This window comes from Hypomesus transpacificus, chromosome 15 (genome assembly GCF_021917145.1).
Source record: "Hypomesus transpacificus isolate Combined female chromosome 15, fHypTra1, whole genome shotgun sequence".
NCBI classification, from domain to species: Eukaryota; Metazoa; Chordata; class Actinopteri; order Osmeriformes; family Osmeridae; genus Hypomesus; species Hypomesus transpacificus.
Window position 1 is genome coordinate 8,415,882 of NC_061074.1, and position 19,189 is coordinate 8,435,070.

At 48.0% G+C, this 19,189-nt stretch overlaps 3 protein-coding genes across 6 annotated transcripts in view; 1 reads left to right on the plus strand and 2 right to left on the minus strand.

The window, feature by feature from the left end:
• The window catches only part of hnrnpul1 (heterogeneous nuclear ribonucleoprotein U-like 1), a 7,766-nt gene extending 761 nt beyond the window's left edge, over positions 1–7,005 (minus strand). Inside the window, exons 1-16 of one of the 3 annotated variants that reach the window (XM_047035461.1) lie at positions 6,924–7,005; positions 6,208–6,460; positions 5,833–6,075; positions 5,357–5,597; positions 5,165–5,238; positions 4,872–5,011; positions 4,642–4,741; positions 4,413–4,525; positions 4,041–4,307; positions 3,616–3,738; positions 3,395–3,523; positions 1,988–2,156; positions 950–1,204; positions 685–830; positions 406–573; positions 1–243 (exon numbers count right to left, since the gene is read on the minus strand). The exon at positions 1–243 is cut by the window's left edge and continues 761 nt beyond it. In XM_047035461.1, coding sequence (XP_046891417.1) covers positions 127–243; positions 406–573; positions 685–830; positions 950–1,204; positions 1,988–2,156; positions 3,395–3,523; positions 3,616–3,738; positions 4,041–4,307; positions 4,413–4,525; positions 4,642–4,741; positions 4,872–5,011; positions 5,165–5,238; positions 5,357–5,597; positions 5,833–6,075; positions 6,208–6,427 — 2,505 coding nt within the window. In that variant the 5' untranslated portion in view covers positions 6,428–6,460; positions 6,924–7,005 and the 3' untranslated portion in view covers positions 1–126. Of the gene's footprint in view, positions 244–405; positions 574–684; positions 831–934; positions 1,205–1,987; positions 2,157–3,394; positions 3,524–3,615; positions 3,739–4,040; positions 4,308–4,412; positions 4,526–4,641; positions 4,742–4,871; positions 5,012–5,164; positions 5,239–5,356; positions 5,598–5,832; positions 6,076–6,207; positions 6,778–6,923 lie in introns of those variants that run through there. The other 2 variants (XM_047035459.1, XM_047035460.1) reach the window with 2 other exon arrangements.
• A 75-nt stretch (positions 7,006–7,080) lies between these two features.
• Positions 7,081–8,686, minus strand: opa3 (outer mitochondrial membrane lipid metabolism regulator OPA3). Its single transcript, XM_047035911.1, has 2 exons — positions 8,527–8,686; positions 7,081–7,991 (listed from the first exon to the last, which is right to left on the minus strand). Exons 1-2 carry the CDS (start codon positions 8,666–8,668, stop codon positions 7,648–7,650), a joined length of 486 nt encoding a protein of 161 aa, XP_046891867.1. The 5' UTR covers positions 8,669–8,686; the 3' UTR covers positions 7,081–7,647.
• A 360-nt stretch (positions 8,687–9,046) lies between these two features.
• Positions 9,047–19,156, plus strand: ppp1r13l (protein phosphatase 1, regulatory subunit 13 like). 2 transcript variants are annotated; one of them, XM_047035910.1, is made up of 13 exons: positions 9,047–9,226; positions 14,131–14,190; positions 14,284–14,396; positions 14,512–15,160; positions 15,481–15,570; positions 16,508–16,590; positions 16,711–17,113; positions 17,231–17,682; positions 17,783–17,920; positions 18,011–18,144; positions 18,278–18,444; positions 18,566–18,759; positions 18,903–19,156. In XM_047035910.1, exons 1-13 carry the CDS (start codon positions 9,103–9,105, stop codon positions 18,936–18,938), a joined length of 2,643 nt encoding a protein of 880 aa, XP_046891866.1. In that variant the 5' UTR covers positions 9,047–9,102; the 3' UTR covers positions 18,939–19,156. The 2 variants fall into 2 exon arrangements, with proteins under 2 accessions (XP_046891866.1, XP_046891865.1); XM_047035909.1 differs by having other exon boundaries at positions 9,048–9,226; positions 15,478–15,570.
• The last annotated feature ends 33 nt before the right edge of the window (positions 19,157–19,189 follow it).

Here is a 19,189-nt window from a genome sequence, read left to right on the forward strand (position 1 = left end):
CTGGAAAAGTTGACAGACACTGAGGAAAGAATGAGACTCCAGAGTAAAGGACAGGGGTGCGGACCAGGGGCGCGGACCAGGGGCGCGGACCAGGGGTGCGGACCAGGGGTGCAGACGAAGGCTCAGTTACTGGGCCCCCGAGGAGGAGCCCTGGTTTCCCTGTCCAGAGTAGTTCCCATACTGGCCATAGTACTGGTTCCACTGGCTCTGGTTCTGATAGTACTGCTGCCACTGCTGGGCATACTGGAGAGAGGGGGCAGGGGAGAGGGAGCGGGGGAGAGAAAAGAAAATGTAGTTATTGGACAGATACTGTACAGTGAAAAACATTTTACAAAACAAATTAATGTTTGCAGTGGCTGGGTTAAAACGTAGTTTGACTAAGGAGTTAAGACCCTGGTTCATTACCTGCTGGTACTGCTGGTCGTAGCTCTGTTGTTGGTTGTACGTCTGTCCAGTGGCAGGTGTCTCGCTGTAGCTCTGGCCGTATCCTGGATACTGGCTGTAGTTGCCGTAGTTGTAACCTTGGTTATAGTTCCCCTGGTTGTACCCTTGGTTATAGCCCGGGTTGTAGCTCTAGAGATTGAGAGAGACAGACAGCCCACAGGGTTATTTACAATCCATAAACAGCTGTTGATCTGCATTTGTGTCAGCTTTTCTCAGGTAGATGAAGGGGTGTGTGTGTACCTGACTGTAGCCTTTGTTATAGGGAGCCTGCCGGCTGTAGTTTCCTCCTGACTGTTGGTTACGGTTGTAGCCTCCTCGGCCGTTGGAGCTTCCGTCGCGGTAGTTGCCTTCCCAGCGGTTCTGGTTGTAGTTCCCGCGGTTGTAGCCTGGAGCGAAGAATATACACCGCATTAGCAGTCGACAACGGCACCTCTACTGAACTCCTAGGGGAAGGCTTAACTACAGGAGCCGAGGAGAACGGTCTCCTTACCTCCTCTGTACCCACCCCCTCCTCCTCCATTTCCACCCCGGCTCTGGTAGCCCCCACCACGGGGTCCGTCGCGGTTGTCATAGCGCTGGAAGCTTCCGCCACGCCCGTGGAAGCCCACCTGGCGGTTGTCATAGCGCTTGTCCGGGGGCGGGCCAGCTTTCTGTCCCGCTTCGTTGTACTCCTTCACGAGCTTGCTAGCATCCTCGCGCTGCAGCTCCACAAAGGTCACCTCGTCCAGAAAGTCGCTGGTCTCAGGAAGCACAAAGTTGGCTTGAAGTGGTGACAGCGGGGGAGGGGGGGGGGGGGGGAGAAAGACAGAGAGGAGAGAGAAGAGAAAGACAGAGAGGAGAGAAAGACAGAGAGGGAGACACCGGGGAGGGGGTTGTGGTGAAGACCAGAACAGCCACACCACCAGGAGACAAGATGAAACATAATTAATACCATAGACAAGAATAGTAAACACTAGAGAATCTAAACTGAGAGGGGCTCTTGGATGACAGCAGATGACAGTGTGCGTGTGTGGGTGTGTGTCTGACATGGTCTGGAACAAACAAAAACATGACCTCCAAAAGAAACCAGGAGGAAACATTTGTTCAAGCAAACACAACGGGGGAAGAGGGAGAACTTGAAACAAGGACAGATGACAAAAGGAGAGACGGCAGGACTAAGGGTCTGAGGACTGCAAACCAGGGGAGGCTGAAGTCTACAACCGGACTCATCAGTCAGTTTAGACAACATGCGTCAGTTTAGACAACATGGAAACCCCTTGTGCAATATGGGTCATTTGGATCTATTGTAAAACAGCCCAGCACCTCAGTTTGCAGTGCATTTGGAGGGAGTCTTATGGCAAGTGGCAAAGACAGGGCAAAACAAAGAAGGATCAAATTCTGGAGGGCCATTAAATCATGTGGAGTTTATAAATCTGGCCTAGTTAATGGGGAGAGGGTGAAAGGGGGGGGGGGGCACCTTCCAAGTTTGATTTAGACACAAAAACATAGAAAAAAAGTTAAGTAGATCTGGTGGAATTTTTTTTTTTTTTTCACAGATTCCTACCTTTCATTTCTAAAACAGCATGATCGGGAACATCCTTCCCCTGCTCATCAGTTTGCTTTAACGTTCGCTCTTTTAAGTCCTCGTCCGGGGGACACACTACAATAGCCTTGCGTTGAAAACCTTCAAAAGGTCGCATTTTTCGTCTCTGGGCTGATCCATATACATTTGTCTAGCAATGGTGACAAGAAAGTAGAACAAGCTGTTTGTTATTGTTTACTTGTTATGGCTTTGCTTTCCACTGAGGGGGGGGGGGGAAGCTGGAACCCTGTAATAGTCAAGTGAGAGAGGTTGGGCTTGGTTGTCAAGCTACGTTACTACCCTCCTGCAAATTACTGTCAGCCTCTCGCACCCTCACAGACTCACCTGCAGACAGCAGCATCGAGACTCTGTCAACCGTCGCTTTGAGAGACAAAAGGGGACCCTTTAATCCACAGACTATCAAATGGCTGTTATATTTGTTTGGCACTGGAGTGTATCAAGAGATTGAAAAGTGAAATTACTATGAGGGAACAAAAAGATATGTAGACTTAACAATAAATGACAAATAATTATCTTCAGTGTTTGGAAAGGCAGTTATGATGATTATTATGACGACAATGTCGAGATTCTAAAGGACTCTTTCCTGAATCATACCAATCATAGCATGAAAAGTTACATCAGTATCAACCTGAGAAATAGCTCATAAAAATAAAAGTTTCCCTAACCTGACAGGGTCCCCTTACCTACCTACACTTACCTGCTCCTAATGCAGTCTGTGCCTCTGTGCCACAGGTCAGAACACACACATATCTTACCTGGAACTACTCACAGTTTCCAAGCTTGGATCCAACATCCATTAGACTTACTTACCCAACCCAGAAGTTACAAAAACATGACAATAAACGCCCTGAAAAGCTGAAAACGGTTAGTCTTCACACTTACCTTCAGGTTCAATTCATAAAATAAAACACCCTGGACAGTTCCAACATCTAACTGTTAAACATACCTTTAAATAGGCTATCAATAGTCTCGTCATGGTCACCATAGCAACGGAAGGTATTATTTTTGTTGTTTCTTTTCTTACTCACCAGTCAGAGTTTACTCGTTTCTCAACATAGTACTGGACTACTTGTACAATACTGGGAGTTCCCAACACACACAGCATTGGATGTAATGACAGTGATAAAAAGGCATAAAATACGCTGAGAGATGATGACATTAAAGATTCTGTCACTGTCACAGGAGAGTGTTAACATTACAGTAAACAGCAAGCGACAAGAGGCTGATCAATGCTTCCTCTACTCTATCCTACATTGGTCCCCTGAAAGATAAATAAATAATCCATTAGAGAGGTTGTGAGCATACTGGGGGCACACAGAGCAGAGGGTGGTGTATCAGAGCAGAGGGGGAGGAGAGAAGGGGGGCTACCTGGTCCAGGATGTAGTTGCGTCTCTTGCGGGCGGCGATCTGGATGAGCCGGTTCAGACACTGGGTGGCCTGCTGGATCAGGAGGTCCCAGCGACCCGTGTAGTTCCTCTGGCGACGCAGACCCATCACCTAGACAACAGAGAACTTCGTCGGTGACGCTGCTCCCGGAACACAGCTGCGTTTCGTCGACCTCTCCCTTCCCACGTTCGCAGAGCTTTCACCTTCATCTTGTCCATGATGGCGTTGGTGCCCAGGATGTTGTACTTCTTCTCTGGATGCTTCTCAGTGTGCTTCGTGGCCCACGTGGTCTTTCCACAGGCAGGCAGACCAACCATCATCAGGATCTGGTGTCGACACACAAGCACGGATAGAGACGGGTCATTATACACTCTAAAATCTCAATCCGCCGGCAGTCAGGATCCTGATGCAACGGAGATGGGAGTCAGGTGGCTGAGCGGTTATGGAATCGGGCTAGTAATCTGAGGGTCGCCAGTTCGATTCCCGGCTGAGCCAAATTACGTTGTGTCCTTGGGCAAGGCACTTCACCCTACTTGCCTCGGGGGGGAATGTCCCTGTACTTACTGTAAGTCGCACTGGATAAGACCGTCTGCTAAATGACTAAATGTAAATGTAGATGCAGACATACCTCACATTCCGATTTCCTAACGGGACCCAGGGTTCCTCGGGTTCTGTGCTCCAGGCCGACGTTCTGGATGAATGCGTAGCCCTCCGGAGCGGGGTAGTAGGGCTCCTCCTTCTGGCCGAAGTTGAACTCCACAGCGCAGTTCTTCACCAGGACGTGTGGGAAGAGGGCGCGGCCGTCCAGGGCCTCCCGCGGGACACGGAAAGCCACGCCCAGCCACACTCCGTTCTTCGAGAACGCCATCTCCACCTCCTCACCGCTGTCAAAGTCCTGAGAGGACAGAGTGCGTGCAACAGTGAAACATTTGAGTCCGTCTTCAAACGTTTCAAAGACCATACGCAGGGCTCAAAGCTACCGGATAATCCCCATACTCACGATGTGACAGCCGATGACATCGTTTTCACCGAACTTCTCTCCGTAATCTTCAAATTTGCAGTCGGAGGATTTCTTGCCGGTTCCTCCGCATCCAAAGGAAAAAGCCTCCTCACCTGAAAACCCCACAGCAGTGACGTCAGGGCTACAGGTGGAGCAGTGATCTTTGGGACCGAGTCGTCCACTGACGCGCACCTACGTTGTAACTGCTCTGACCGCGTGTTGTCCTTACCAAGCTGCGTACTGCAGGAGTCCAGAGACCAGCCGATCCTGACCACATGGGGATCAGGCTCACTGCTGGGCAGGTGCTTCACCGGGATGTCCTCGATCACCTGGAACAGGTACAGCATATGATATATACATACAAAGCCCACTGTAGGCATGTGAAGCTGCGTAGAGCCAACTTTGAGAGGAATGCTTGTGGGGAAACCGATGGATACGGTTTCGTCTGCATTCTAGTACCTTCATCTCGTAACACACACGGCCCTTGGTGACGCCGTACGAGGCCCGCGCTCCCGCCCAGAGGTAGGCGAAGCCCTCGATGGTCAGAGGATAGCCACTGTAGCGATCGCGGGACACTTTGAAGTGCAAGTCGCAGTTGTCTGGGGGGGGGGGGGGGGGGGGGGGGGGTGAGATTAGAATGTGAACAGTGATTACACATGGCTGTGACCATGGTCGCTTCAAAGCACCTCCCCTTCAAACAGGTCATCTTCACTAAATGCATATGTTAATTGGCTGTAAAGACCTTTACGTACATGTGTCCAGGGCAACAAGGGCATCGTCAAAGTCCTCTTCCTCTTCTTCAGCAGGTGGTTGTGGTGAGCGGGATCTTGAAAAGACCATTAAATCACCATTCAAATGCACATATCAGAACATGGCTTCCTTCGTCAGTGACTTTCGACCACACGACCTAACCAGCACAAAGCAGCAAGCGGAGCAGAACTGACCTCTTGTCCTCGCGGTGTTCATAGTAGCCGTGGCCCCGGCCCTCATCATGCGACCTCTTGCGTCCATACTGGCCGGAGCGCTCTGCCTCCATCTTGGCATGCTCCACCTGCTGGCCCTCAAGCTCCTCCCACTCATTGGCGGACTGCTGCTGGCGAGGATTCTGCTCCGGCTTCGGAACTTCCTGTTGGCACTCCGTGTTCTCCTCTTCCTCCTTTTTCACCTCGGATTTCATCTCAATTTCTGAGACACGGAATAGGGGGCTCGTTTTTTTAGTTTGTTTTTTAAGGAGAACATCTTTTGGAAACTACATGGTGTAGGCTAGGCACAACGGTGAACTCAGGGGCGCAATATGGGGGGGGGGGGGGGGGAGGTATGACGATTCAAAAAAATTGAAAAACTAATAGAAATGATAAACCTTTTTTTTTCTTTTTTTCATGGGGCCCAAAATTCCTGGCGGCGCCTCTGGCTGACTCACCTGGTTTGATATCAGGGTGCTCCTCCAGCTCAGGCTCGGTCTTGGGATCGTGAGGAGTGATTTCGGTCTGGCTCACATCAACATCTGATGAGAAGTCTGACATCCCGCAAGTCATGGCAGGAGCCAGCTCTCTCTCTGAAACTGTACCTACGGTTTCTCTACATAAATCTCCACCTGGTGTCACCTCTGCCCTATCAAAGCCTTCGCCATCTTCACTGCTTTCCTCTTCAGATATTCTTTCGTCTGTTCAATACAACAACAAAAATATATATATTACTAGGCTACCACTTTTGGGCGATGATCTTTTGAATTTGTAAAATAATTGTGCACATATCACTCTGAAATACAGGCTAATATTGAGGGCGTATTAACTACCTTGGTTAGGAATAGGATCATCGCTCAGTAACCCAGTGGAGCCCATTCCCAGGTCGCCCGCTGATCCGATGCCCTCTTCCGGAGCCGCTGCACCAGTGTCCATAGCGGCCCTGAGCCTGTCCACGAGATCAGCTTTCAGCCCTTTGGTGTCCAGGCCGCGGCGCTGCAGCTCCTCTTTCAACTCATTGACTTTTAGTTTCTTCACGTCAACACTATTCATTGTGTTAATAAACGTGTGCAGCTATTTCCTTATCTGCAGACAAGTAAATACAAGGAAATTAATGTCATACAATTAGATGACATGCACTGCACTGGACACAAGGTGACTCATCATGTCAGCAGCACATCCCCTGACCCTGCTGTGACAGTGTAGTAGAGGCTAGCTTAACTAACTTTGTCAAAGCAATGCTTGCTTGTTAGCTAGTCTAACTACGCCTGCAGATCTATCCGGCTGATGTAATCGCGCACGCCGACATCTGTGGTTGAAATTAGCAAGAGCTAAGTGTTTATTTAACGATACCCGCAGTGTGATAGCAATGTACTGCTGCTGACAGCTAACCACAGACACCAGCAGGCCTATGTCTAGTCTTGCTGCACCAAACACTTTTAAGAGCTGCAAATAGGTTACACGAACAAGTATTCACAAAAATGCAACAACGTCATTGCTTTAAAAACAATTCCTTGCGTAGAACGTAATGCAGTAGATTCAATTTTACCGTTGGTGGCTTCTCCCAATAAAGTAGCCTAGCTGTCTTAATACATAGCATACAACCTATGTCAACAGATGCTTACCGCCATCTACTGGAGAGTCACCGTTATAGACTTGCGTTTGGAGAAGGAACACAAACACACTCCACATACACTTGAACAGTAAGATTTATTTTACATCATTATTTTACAATTGTATGCCCACACCACAGGCACCGTTAATACACACTCTTTTCAACTAGTGCATGGATCCAGTGTGTAGACACACATCTTTAGGAGAGGAAGAGAATTGTGAATGAAATTAAATGTGGGGGGAAAAACACCTCTTAATTGTTCTACCATTCTGTAATGCCACAGCCAACTACATTAAAACAGTTAATGGAATTATGTTTATAATCATAAGTGCTTAATAAACCAAATTACAAAGGGCACGATATGTTGAAATAATTCCTGTATGGTGCCTTTTTCAATCATGCTTACAGAATTGGATATAAACTATGAATATCATAGCAAATTGTTTTCACAACTGGTTGTTCAAACAGGTGCAGATGACGGTACATAAAGCACTAGTATGCGTATCGATCTGTTCCCATCGCTCGCGGAACGGCAGATCCATATAGGTGGCAGAGATGTAAAGGCTGTGTAACTAACATGGAAGTGCTGTACCGTACTGTTGTACACCACACACAGAATAACAAACAGTCCTTGTCACTCAGCCAAGAACCCTTTATATCATTTTGAAACGGTAGCAGGTGCAGCAGGGATTGGGAAGGATAACATTAGCCTGTTCATCTCTCTGAGCTGGGCATCTAGTGTCTCTGTGGTTAGGGCAAGCTCTCCCAGCTGTGTCTGTAGGCTAGTGATGGTCTCGTTTAGCTCGTCTTCCTTTCGTCGCGAGTTCATGGCTTGCCGGCTGTATTCCAACACCATACAGCCGCCGCCGATTACAAAGATGATGGCCTCTCCCACCAGCTCTGCCCCCAGTTCGGCTGCTGCCTCCTCATTCAGGGGCTTGATGGTGGAGGCTCGGAAACCCATGATCCGCATCTTGGTCCTCATCTCAATCCAGTGGTATACTGAATAGAGAATACATACAATATATAATTTGTCAGTTTTTCTAATATACTTTTATACTACTAATATTCATGTGGAGACTTATTGAGAGTTGTGCAGTTGAGTTGGTGTTTTAAATAATCTGTGAACTGTCTATGTTGAATTCATACTTGTTTGTCATCGCTTGTTTCAAACGAACGTTTTTCAGCAAAGAGCTGGTCATTCATATTGTATCGTCCTAACCTTACTAGCTTTAGTTGAAATACTGTCAAAGCGAAATGCTAGTCACCGCTGGTCAAAAGGCACTTTCAAAAGGATTCATTCCACCTCAATGACAAACGCGTTCACACAGCGAGAACAGCCCCATTGGGTAACATCTCTTTCAATCACAAAAATACACCCATTTAAGACTACACCCATGTTAACGATTGGCTCAAAAGTAGTGACAGGTAAATCTCATTGGTTATCGTCACAGGACAGTCATCCCGTGTTGCGTGCAATCTCTGGATGTCAGAGACAGAGGCGGTAAAACATGGCATATAGACTACAATTACTCACACTGTGCTGGTGGAAGGCATACGTAATTCTTGAAGAACTCGCTTCTTCTAGCCCCTGCCTTAATCCTGTTCGCCACAGGTTTGCTCATTTGCCGTACACCAAGGTAGAGCAGCTTGGCGATAGGGAAGGCACCAACCACCATCTTGACGGAAACACTTCACTTGAGGGGCGGGACAAAGAGGTGACAGTGCGAGGTTATTTTAATATTCATGACGTTCGGTTGAAACACACCCACTTCAGTAATCTTGTTCACGTCATCATTATTAAATTCATAATTTAGTTAATTGGTTGAAGTTCAAAAGCCGGTACGATTAACCTTTGTTTCCCATTTATGCTTCTAAATCTGTGAGGGAGATTCTCCAGTAGCCCGTATTGTTTCAGTACATGTTTCATGTTTGCATAGAAAAATACATGATCTAAAATGCGTTTGCAAGATGGGACCACTGGAGGGTAGGCTTACCTGCGCCAGCTGTGGACGAAGAACAGCTGGCTCGGGTTACAGCAACGCAGCAGACAATGTGGGTTGGACTATGAACGTACCAAAATAACTTGCTTTACTCAAAACGCATTGACTGAATGCCTCAACTTAATACCTCCATAAACAGTTTTGTAAAGACAAAGAGGGATTGTTCCTACTTCAGAAAACGTATTTCGGTTGAGGATCGGCTGTTGTTTGTACGAAGACGGCAGGTTTTTGGGGGTAAGGAAGGCTTTAATTAGAAGTATGTTTCAGTTGGATATAGAAAGAGTCGCAACATGACAAGTATATAGCCCACTTAAGGATCGTTTCTTAGTTGAATAGGCCAATAGACTATTGTTTCTGTTGTTTCTGTTTTGTTTATCTGTATGTTTTAATGAGAGATAGCCTACTGTGAGAATTGCGGCGTGAGTGGTAAATGTGAAGAGGACCGCATAGCTTTCTTGAACTAATGAAAGTCAGATGTTCTCAATGCACAAAACATGGATCAAGCCATAGAATGGCCTGCAGGCTAGACACTTAAAAGTCTGCAAGTTTACGATGGATATAGCCGTGCAATCATCTCGACTAGAATATCTCTTTATTTTTTAAAGACATGGTGAAAAGAATGACATTTCAAACCATTTGATAAAATTGTTAAAAACATTTCAACCAACTTGAAAAAACTGTCTGTGAAGTTAATAGTTTTACCTCGTTGGATCACTCATGGCGTGTCTCCAAGCTAAACCAGCTGGACAGCATTGCCGTTAATGCCGGTTATTTTCTCTAACCTGCACTAGGAATTTCCATCAAACATAAATCTCTTGTCACACACATGACCCACTAACCAGATCTGAAGAGGTTCTATATACACTTTTCAAACTTTCAAACACTTGTTCATTATGGTTCTGTGTGTGTCCGCTAATCCTGGTAGCCTACTATCCATATTTAGTCTCCATATGTACTACTTTTAATGATGGTATACATAATATTTTCCCCTAATGCTACTCTGCAGAGCTCAAACAATGTTTGGTGTGGATGTTAGATATGCCATATCGGTTGGTGTGAAATTCAGAGATTCCTTAGTCACATGCTGGCATAAAGGATATGTGTTGTTTTGGGACCTGATCAGTATAGTTGGGGTGTGAGCAGAAATCAAGAAATGTCCAATAAGTCACTCATCCTAACTTTGACTGCAGAGTTACTTGTGTGTGTGTGTGCGTGGGAGAGTGAATGTGGTTGAGAAATATTTACAGTCACTACAATTTCCGATGGGTGTCTAAAATAAGAACAGTGACTGTATACGTTTTGTTTTAAGCCCAGATGTGTAAGACATTGCTTCCTTTCAATGAATTGGGTGGAGTGTCGTCGGTTAGAGTGAGGTTGCTTTTTTTTAATGACCCATTGTGGTAGGATGAATCAAGAGTAAGGGTGTGGGATCTGAATCCATAGTCATGTGTATCTTTAGCAATTACTTTGCTCTATAAACATCCTTCATAGACACTACATAGTGTCTGTGTGTGTGTGTGTGTGTGTGTGTGTGTGTGTGTATGTCTACAAAGACACACTTACTTTGAAGTTTGGGTCATGGCTCAAAGCATTTATTTTTAAACCTGTGTAACCTTAAGATACAAAGTTTCTGTCAAGTCATGTTGTGGATCATAGTCTAACCTTATGAGATTATCTTGGAAGAATTCCGACCCTCAACCCCCCCGACAGACTAACTGTCAGACACACCTGATTAATAACTGGTCTCTCTTCCCCAGTGCGGAGAGACATACATTCCTGATAGGTTACGCAATGTCAGAGCACAGCACCACTTACCTGTGTTGCTGCTTGATAGTATATGTAAGATGGTTCCATAGAGTCAAATGTTTGTTTAGTTTTGTACTGACCTGTGACAGAGATCTAATGACATGATTTAAAAGGTGCTATAGAGTAACAAATCATTTAAACCCATCCAAGATAAACAAGGTGGCTTCTGATGAATTGCTGCAACATGGCAGGCTGACTTCTTTGTGACCTGAAAGAGCATCAACCAGAATGTCAAGCTTGCCTGTCAGAAGCTGCAGGAGTTTTATGTAAAACATCAGGCGTGTACTAGCTCGGGTTAACTGTCAGGTGGAAATTATTCGGAGGAATGTCAATGTATCAGTTAGAGGCCGGAGGGTCGCTGGATGGGATCCCATGGCAACAGTCCTGTGGGATGTTGTGTCTGCCAGCTAGCCTACACTGCCTGGTCCGTGGTCTCCAGAGAGAGGGAGAGTCTGGCGAGGGAAGGTGCTGGCGTGGGCAGATGAAACTGAAACGGGACACGTAGGAAATGAATGAAAGGATGGAAGGATGGGGGGGGAAATGAGCAACTGAACAGAAACCGGAGGCTCTGCCTGACATTTGTAATCACGAGCCCTGGAGAGAAAAAATTGAGAGAGACAGAGAGAGACAGAGAGAGAGAGAGAGACAGAGAGAGAGACAGAGAGACAGAGAAACAAGAATGGAGGGAGTGTTTGTAGTCATTATGGACACACCCTAGGATTCTGCTAAGGGTAGCCCATTGTTGTCTTTAATCCTTTAATATCTCTTCACTTCCCACAGTCAACCTCCAGCTTCTCCCCCCTCATCTGCCTCTGTCATTACAGAACTCTAATGGGACCAGCTGTCACATGACCCAGTAGGCAGACTTTGAGGAGGTCTACATAACCAGCGCAAAGGTGTTGCATGCAGACATGTTTCATCATAAAAAACAATCCCTAGAATAGCGTGTGCAGTACGGCAGGCTCTGAATCAAGTTCCCCAGCATACTTTAACATGGCAGGAGACATTTTAGAAGAGCGCTGAAGGATGGAGAAGGGTAGCAAAAACAGAGGGAGTGTGGAAGGGAGAAAGAGAGAGATAACAGGGTTAAATGAGTTACTGAGTAGAGTGAGAGCTGGTATGTTTGAATGACTCATATGAGTCATGGAGAGGGGGAGAGAGAGAGAGAATGACAGAGAGACAGAACGAGTATGGGAGGGAGAGACATAGAGCGGGAGAGAAAGTGAGAGACAGAAAGGGAGTCTTCTGTGTGCAATGCTCTCAGAAAACACAGATAAGCTGAACAGCAGTGGCCCCAGGCCGTGCTGTGAACCTCATTGGACGGAGGGGTGTGGAATGTGAACATGAGGCCGGTCTGAGAGTCCACTGACTCGTCTGTAGACACACTCTACTCTGTTTAAGGAGAGCAGACCAGACAGAACAGTGTTGGATGTTCAGTACATCTGTCTGACCTCTTCCTGTTGATCTGGTATCCCGATCCACCGTAGCATAACTGGAGACAACTAATCCTCGCAAGTTTTGAGTATTTGTGTGTGTGGTGTGCAGAGATGGGAAGTAACGAAGTTGTCCTCTCTCCTCTCCTTTCACTTCACGTGTGAGGGAAAAAAAGTTTAAAGGTTGAACAAATAATTTCTAAAATAAAAACAATAATTTGGTGTGAAAAATTGAAAGCCATTTTTTTAAGGTTTGGAAAATAAAGATATGAACGTTGAAAAAAATATTTTCATGATTAAAAACAGTTTGCCTCATTGATGAGTACTTGGTGAGGACTTTACTATACTTTGTACTCTGCTATATCTACTATGTTTTAGGCTCTCCTTTCCCATCTCTCGTGGTGTGTGGGTGGATCGATGTCCGTACAATGACCTGAGCAGTAGCTCACCTTCCTGTTATTAGAGTGGAGCCTGTTTTATACACGATGATTCTCTCCTTTAGAACCATGTTGTTGCGACATTCAGGTTTCGTCCCTGAGGGATTCAGACAACAGCGCCAACATCCGAGACGGCCAGCATGTTGTTAAAGGATGGAATGGGGTGTTCTTTTTTTGATTGTTCCATATTGTGGAGCATTTATGAGTCTGGACTGAGTCAACTGTGACAGCACACCTGTGTCTGCTTTGACCACTGCGCTACCTGATGCTGACAGAGGCAATTCTGAGACCTCACAGGCTTGGCCTGGCTTACTCACCTGCTAAAAGACAGACACACACACACATACACACAGCTGTCTGTCTGAGGCTTGGTGAACTCCTGCTTTGTTCCTCTTCGAGACTAGCAGTTAGTAGGGAGTCAGATGGCTGAGCGGTTACTCAGCCATCTGACTACTTGCCTCGGGGGGAATGTCCCTGTACTTACTGTAAGTCGCTCTGGATAAGAGCGTCTGCTAAATGACTAAATGTAAAATGTAAATGTAGTATGCAACACCTGTCTGTGGCTGAGCACTGAGGTTCAAGTCGTCTGAGATTACTACAGGGAACATATGGTTATATCCAATGACTGGAGATGATTTAGACTGGGGACTGGATCTCTGTTATTTTAGGAGTGTTCAGGGGGTTGGACAATGTTCATATGACCACACTGCTTGCAAAATACCGTATGCGTGACATTTGAATATTATTAACGCTAGGGGAAATATTGTCTGTCATGCTATTGTGTCTTGTTTGAACAGGTAAAAGGTGTGCCTCGTAAGGAGGGAAGCGGAGGGAAGGTGCGTAGGAGCTAGATGATAAGGGAGGAACTCAACACTTCTGAGGAAAGAGTCAGCTCTTTGATTAGATTCACCGTGGTGCAGAGTTCAGCACTGTAACAGCCACAGGGAATAAGCTGTTCCTGAACCTGCTGGTCGGGGAACGGAGGGCCCTGTAGCGCACCCCAGAGGAGAGGAGGGCTAATAGTCTGCGTCTAGGATGAGAGCCGTCCCGACGATGCTGCGCACCCTCCGCAGACAGTGTTTGATCAGGTCATTGGAGCGTTCTACGAGCGTTCTAGAGCGCTCTTAGAACGCTCTTAGAACGCTCCTGAGAAGCTCTTAGCGTTAAGAGCTTCTTAACGAATCTGGGAAACGCGGTCATTGTCTAACTCAACATCAACCCAAAAACTATCCAGACCAGGTGAAAACATGGAGAGTTTTGATGGAAATTGAGTTTAGTAGCGTGTAATACTGTACATGGAGTGACAACTCATTGAATCTTGTGTCGGTGGAGCCAAACACAAATATTAGTTGCATAGATTCAATGCCTGAATGTTAAACAGCCACTGGATTTTATTAATCCCAATCCCCTTTGTTTGACGACTGAACTCTTGTCTTCTTTGTTTCTCATATTTGTTTATCAGGAGCCGGACACCACTACTTAGCCATGAGCTCACACAGTAGCTTCGGAAGCAACATGCTGTGTGAGTACCAAGTCTCATATCTTCTATGCATGTCCACAAACATTCTTTTCCTGCTTTCATATTTTTGTGTTGCTGTTTGTTCAATATGTTCAGTCCAGACCATGAATGAAGACCTGAATGCATCCATGGCCACAGCAGATGAGCTGTCCAGAGAATTTAACTCTCTCCTGCAGGATGTCGCTCCCAGTGACCCACCAGTGTATAAGGTACAAACAGAAATCCTGAGTGTAATAAGTTCCAGCTGTGTGTGTGTGTCCGTGTTGTGTAAGAGTGCCTATCTGTGTAATGTCCCTGACACCCTCGGGCTCTCTCTCCCTGCAGTCTGCCAGTCAGTCCAGTTCCTCCAGTACCACTCCTGTCATCTCCAGCCCCACCCCTTCCATCTATAGCCCCACCCCTTCCATCTATAGCCCCACCCCTTCCATCTCTAGCCCGACCCCTTCCATCTCTAGCTCCACCTTCAGAGAGACGAGTGTTGGCGGTGGCACCAATAGCACTTTGATGCCCTACTCTACCAACTCCGGCTCCCGGGATTCCCTCAACTCCAGCACTAGGAACAGGCCTTCGTCCCCCATGTTCCCCACCCACCAGCTCACTCCACCTCAGGTCCGTAGAGACATCTACTCCACTTCCCCTTGCCCTGGTTTTGACTCCGCCTACTCCTGTGGTCAGATGACCCCTCCCAACCTATCCCCTCACACCCAGAGGCGCACGCAGCCTCACAACAGGAGCCCCTCCAGCTCTCTCAGTTACATGGAAACAGGCTCCTCCTCCTCCATCGCCAAAATTCCTTCCTATGACCAATCATATCGGACCACGGCACACCCCTCCCCCACTCTGTTGGCCCCGTATGACCCTGCCCAAATGGGACGCAGGACGTCGCAGCCAGACAGAAGCCCTTCCCCTATTCGCTTCAGCCAATCAGCATCCAGCACTCTGCCCCGGAACTTTGTCCCATTCAAATCGCCTGGTGAGTATTGGCTGTGGTATGGCATGTATACAGCAGTCCAAACTCTGTCGTAACCCTTACCATACTGCACAAGTGAGAAGATAAGTGTGCCAATGTGTGCCAGTGTGTCAGAATTTACATTCTGTCTATGTCTCTCTTTCTCTCACACTCTCTCACACTCTGTCTGTCTGTCTGTCTCTCTCTCTCTCTCTCTCTCTCTCTCTCTCTCTCTCTCTCTCTCTCTCTCTCTCTCTCTCTGTGTGTCTCTATCTCTCTCTGTCTCTTTCTCTCTTCTCTCTCTCTGTGTCTCTCTCTGTGTGTCTCTCTTTCTCTCTCAGAAGATAGTTTGCAGAGGCCAAAGAACCCTGCCAAGTGGAATGAGACAGATCTGGACATGTCATATGAGAACAAAACACACAACACCTATGATAGTGAGTTCTACACACACACACACACACACACGGAAGGAAAAATGTACTGACGTGTGTGTGCATGGTGCAAAACTCCCACTGCTTAAGGCTGCAGATACGAGAGAGATATGTCATCTTTGCACGCTGCATTGCATGTTGTTCCTCTGTCTGGCAAGGGACTCAATGTTGCACTTACGATTGTGTTGCACATTGGACACTTGTTGAATTGTAGTAAAGTAATTGAGTTATTGTCGTTGCACTGGACTGGGTTATTTTTGTTCCCCATGCCTGGTAGCGGATATGTGGCTGCTTTGCGATGTGGCAAAGTAAATACAGAGCCTTCCTTGACTCTGACCACCAAATACTGTAGAACTATGCAGTTCTGATCCATCTTCCGCTATACTTTCTAGATTATACGCACTATTTATGTGTCACTTTGTCTTAAATGGAAACGTAGAAGAGTACTGCAACAGAGGGCCCTGAGAGAAGCAGCAATGTTCCTCAGAAAGAAACAAGCTCACTGTCTTGCCTATAAATAAACATGTTTACGTTTACAACATATTCATTTAACAGACACTTTTATCCTACAGACAAATAGTGCATATAGAAAAGTCATCTGACCTGATTGATTCTTTTGGAAGCATACTGTGGCAATTTCCATGACACACACTCATTAATAGGCAGCAATTAATACAACTCTGAGTGAGCAGTAGTTAGCATGAACTCTCTTACAGTGAGCAGTAGTTAGCATTAACGGTCTCACAGTGAGCAGTAGTGAGCATTAGTTGTAGGTGTGAACACTGTGAGCAACATTGGTGTTTAAAACTTAACACACTGAGACAGCAGCACTGTAGATTTGTTCTGGAGGCCATGCGAGGTGTTGCTAGGAGGCTGTGTGAGGTGTTGCCAGGACACCGTGTGAACTTTGTGCTGTTAACATGGCACCTTCCTGTTGCAGAGACTGAGTGGATGAGGCCGTTGGTGCCAAACAGTAACTGGAGAGAGTCCAACCTCGATGGCCCTCCCCTTTCCTCGAAAAAGGTGCGTGCTTGTGCCTGTGTGTGCCTGCCTAAATGTAGGTGTTTGAATAGGAAAACAAACTGTTGTCAAATAAAATACTTGTTTCGATTTGTACATTAACCCCTTGCTTCCTCCTCTCAGGAATCCCTTCCTTTCTCCCCCCACGGCCCCTACGCATCTCTCCCACGCAACACCCGTATCTCGGTGCCCCCAGACCACAACTCCTCCACCCAGTCCCCCTACCACCCCCCGCCCATCATCTCCCGCATATCCATCCCCCCCATGGCCCCCAAGTCCCGGCCACGTCGGCCCATCCCCCTGTCTGTCATCATGAGGCTGCAGAACCCCCACTGGGCCTCAGCCTCCACACGCCACCCCAGTGCCATGGAGTGTGTGGCTGATACGGGCCTCTACCGTCAGCTCCATTCTCAGTTCCATCCCCAGGCCCAGCCCCTGCCCCAGCCTCTGCCACGAGAGTACCTCCAGCAGCTCCAGCCTCGGCCCCAGCATCCAGAGCAGAGGCAGCCAGCGTACAACGGAGAAGGTAAAGGGCTACGTAATTGCACCTATTATAACCTGTACATATTTGACTGTTCAGTGTTTACAATGTTCATCAATATCACAACAATGGCACCAAATGGAATAATAATGGCGTCCCTAGTGCTGAACCCTGGGGATGTAGACGCTGAGTTGGAGAGGCTGGATCCCCAGCAGCGGCCCCCAGTTTCAGCCCCTCCTGTCTCTGAGGGTGGGGTCAAAGCCCCCGCCCCCCGGCCTCTCAGTCCCACGCGGCTGCAGCCGGTGGTGGACCCCCAGGCCCAGGACCAGGTGATTCCTGACCTGGAGGAGCTGCTCCGCATCCGGGCCGAGATCCCCCGCGCCCTGAAGAGGCGGGGCTCCATGGACCAGTCCCAGCCCCTGAAGCAGCCCAGCGTCCAGCCCTCCACCCAGTATAAGCAGATCATGAACAAGCTGTTCCACAGGAAGCGCCTCCACTTCAAGGGGGAGGCGGGGAGTGAGACAGGCAGCTCGTCCGAGGGAGAGGAGAGCTCCAGCCCCTCGTCCCCAGATCCAGCCCCCATCACCAGCACCCCCATCCCTGAAGAATACAGGGTAGGACAGGAGCCTCTCCTGGTTAATGGGGGGGGGTTCATTCTTCTTCTCCATCTCCTGATGTGTTGTACCTTAAATTGGATGCGGTTGCTGTTGCCAGGGTTACCATTCGATTCTGCGACGCTCCAGTCGTGAGCGTAAGAGCTCCGGTCGCAGAGCCCGGCTGAGCCCCCTTGTCCTCCTGCTGGACGGGTCCCTGGTGGGGGAACTGGAGACAGTGCAGAGGGCTGTGCAGGAGGTGGGTGTGTGTGTGTGTGTCATCCTGGTCCTTGTCAATGTGTAGCTTGATCACATGACTAGAGTTCCTCTGCTGTCCTCTTCTCGTTAGATGAGTGATCCCAGCCAGCCTAACGACGAGGGCATCACCGCCCTCCACAACGCCATCTGTGGAGGGCACTACAGCGTGGTGGACTTCCTGGTCCGCATCGGCGCCAACGTCAGCGCTCCCGACAGCCACGGATGGTAACGCAATCACAAACACACGCGCGCGTAGTTCCGCGCGTTGTTGTCGATCCAGGTGGTGGTGTGGGGCGACTTGAGTAGAGGTGTGTGGCGTCTCTGAGCAGTGGTCCTCGGCTCCTCCCCCCCACTGCAGGACCCCCCTACACTGCGCCGCCTCCTGTAACGACCGCCCGCTGTGCGAGTTCCTGGTGAGGAACGGTGCGGCCGTCATGGCCGTGACGGAGAGCGACGGAGCGTCCTCCTCGCAGAAGTGTGACCCCTACGCTGTGGGCTTCGAGGAATGTGAGAGCTTCCTGAGGGGTGAGGAGGGCACGCACACACAAACACACACACACACACACGTTGGACTAGGGTCACACCTCATAACATAATGATTCACTTTTTCCCGTGCGTGTCTGTTTGTGCCTGTGTGTGTGGTCAGGTGTGGAGGAAGCCATGGGGCTGGAGAACAGTGGGGTGGTGTACGCCCTGTGGGGCTACTCCTCCAAGGCTCCAGACGAGCTGAGTTTCAAAGAAGGAGACATGGTGACCATTCTGCAGAAGCCAGAGGGGGTGGACTGGTGGTGGGCCTCGCTCTGCGGCCGAGAGGGCTTCATCCCAAACAACTACTTTGGGGTGAGATACAGACCAGACGCATTCTCACACACACACACACACACAGATCACGTTGCCTGGTTCGGAATCCTCTTTGAGGAATTTGTTAGAGGAATCGTGTCAGCAAAAACGATGAAAAGTGTCCTTTTTTTGTCTTCCTGCAGCTCTTTCCCAAAGTTCGTCCTAAATCGCTCTGCTAGCTCAGCGAGAGGATGTGGCTGAAGAAGAGCTCTACCTGTCGCCAAAGAGAACCTTATCAACAGCATATACGCCTAATCAGAGAGAAATATTCTGGTTATCTTTTTGTTGTGCTAGGCCATGGTACAAGCATGTCTTTATCAAGGTCAAATCAAATCAAATTTATTTGTATAGCCCTTTTTACACGCAAGCATGTCACAGAGGGCTTCACATGCACCCATAGAACTGCCCCTCAACCAACCTAAACCCTCAA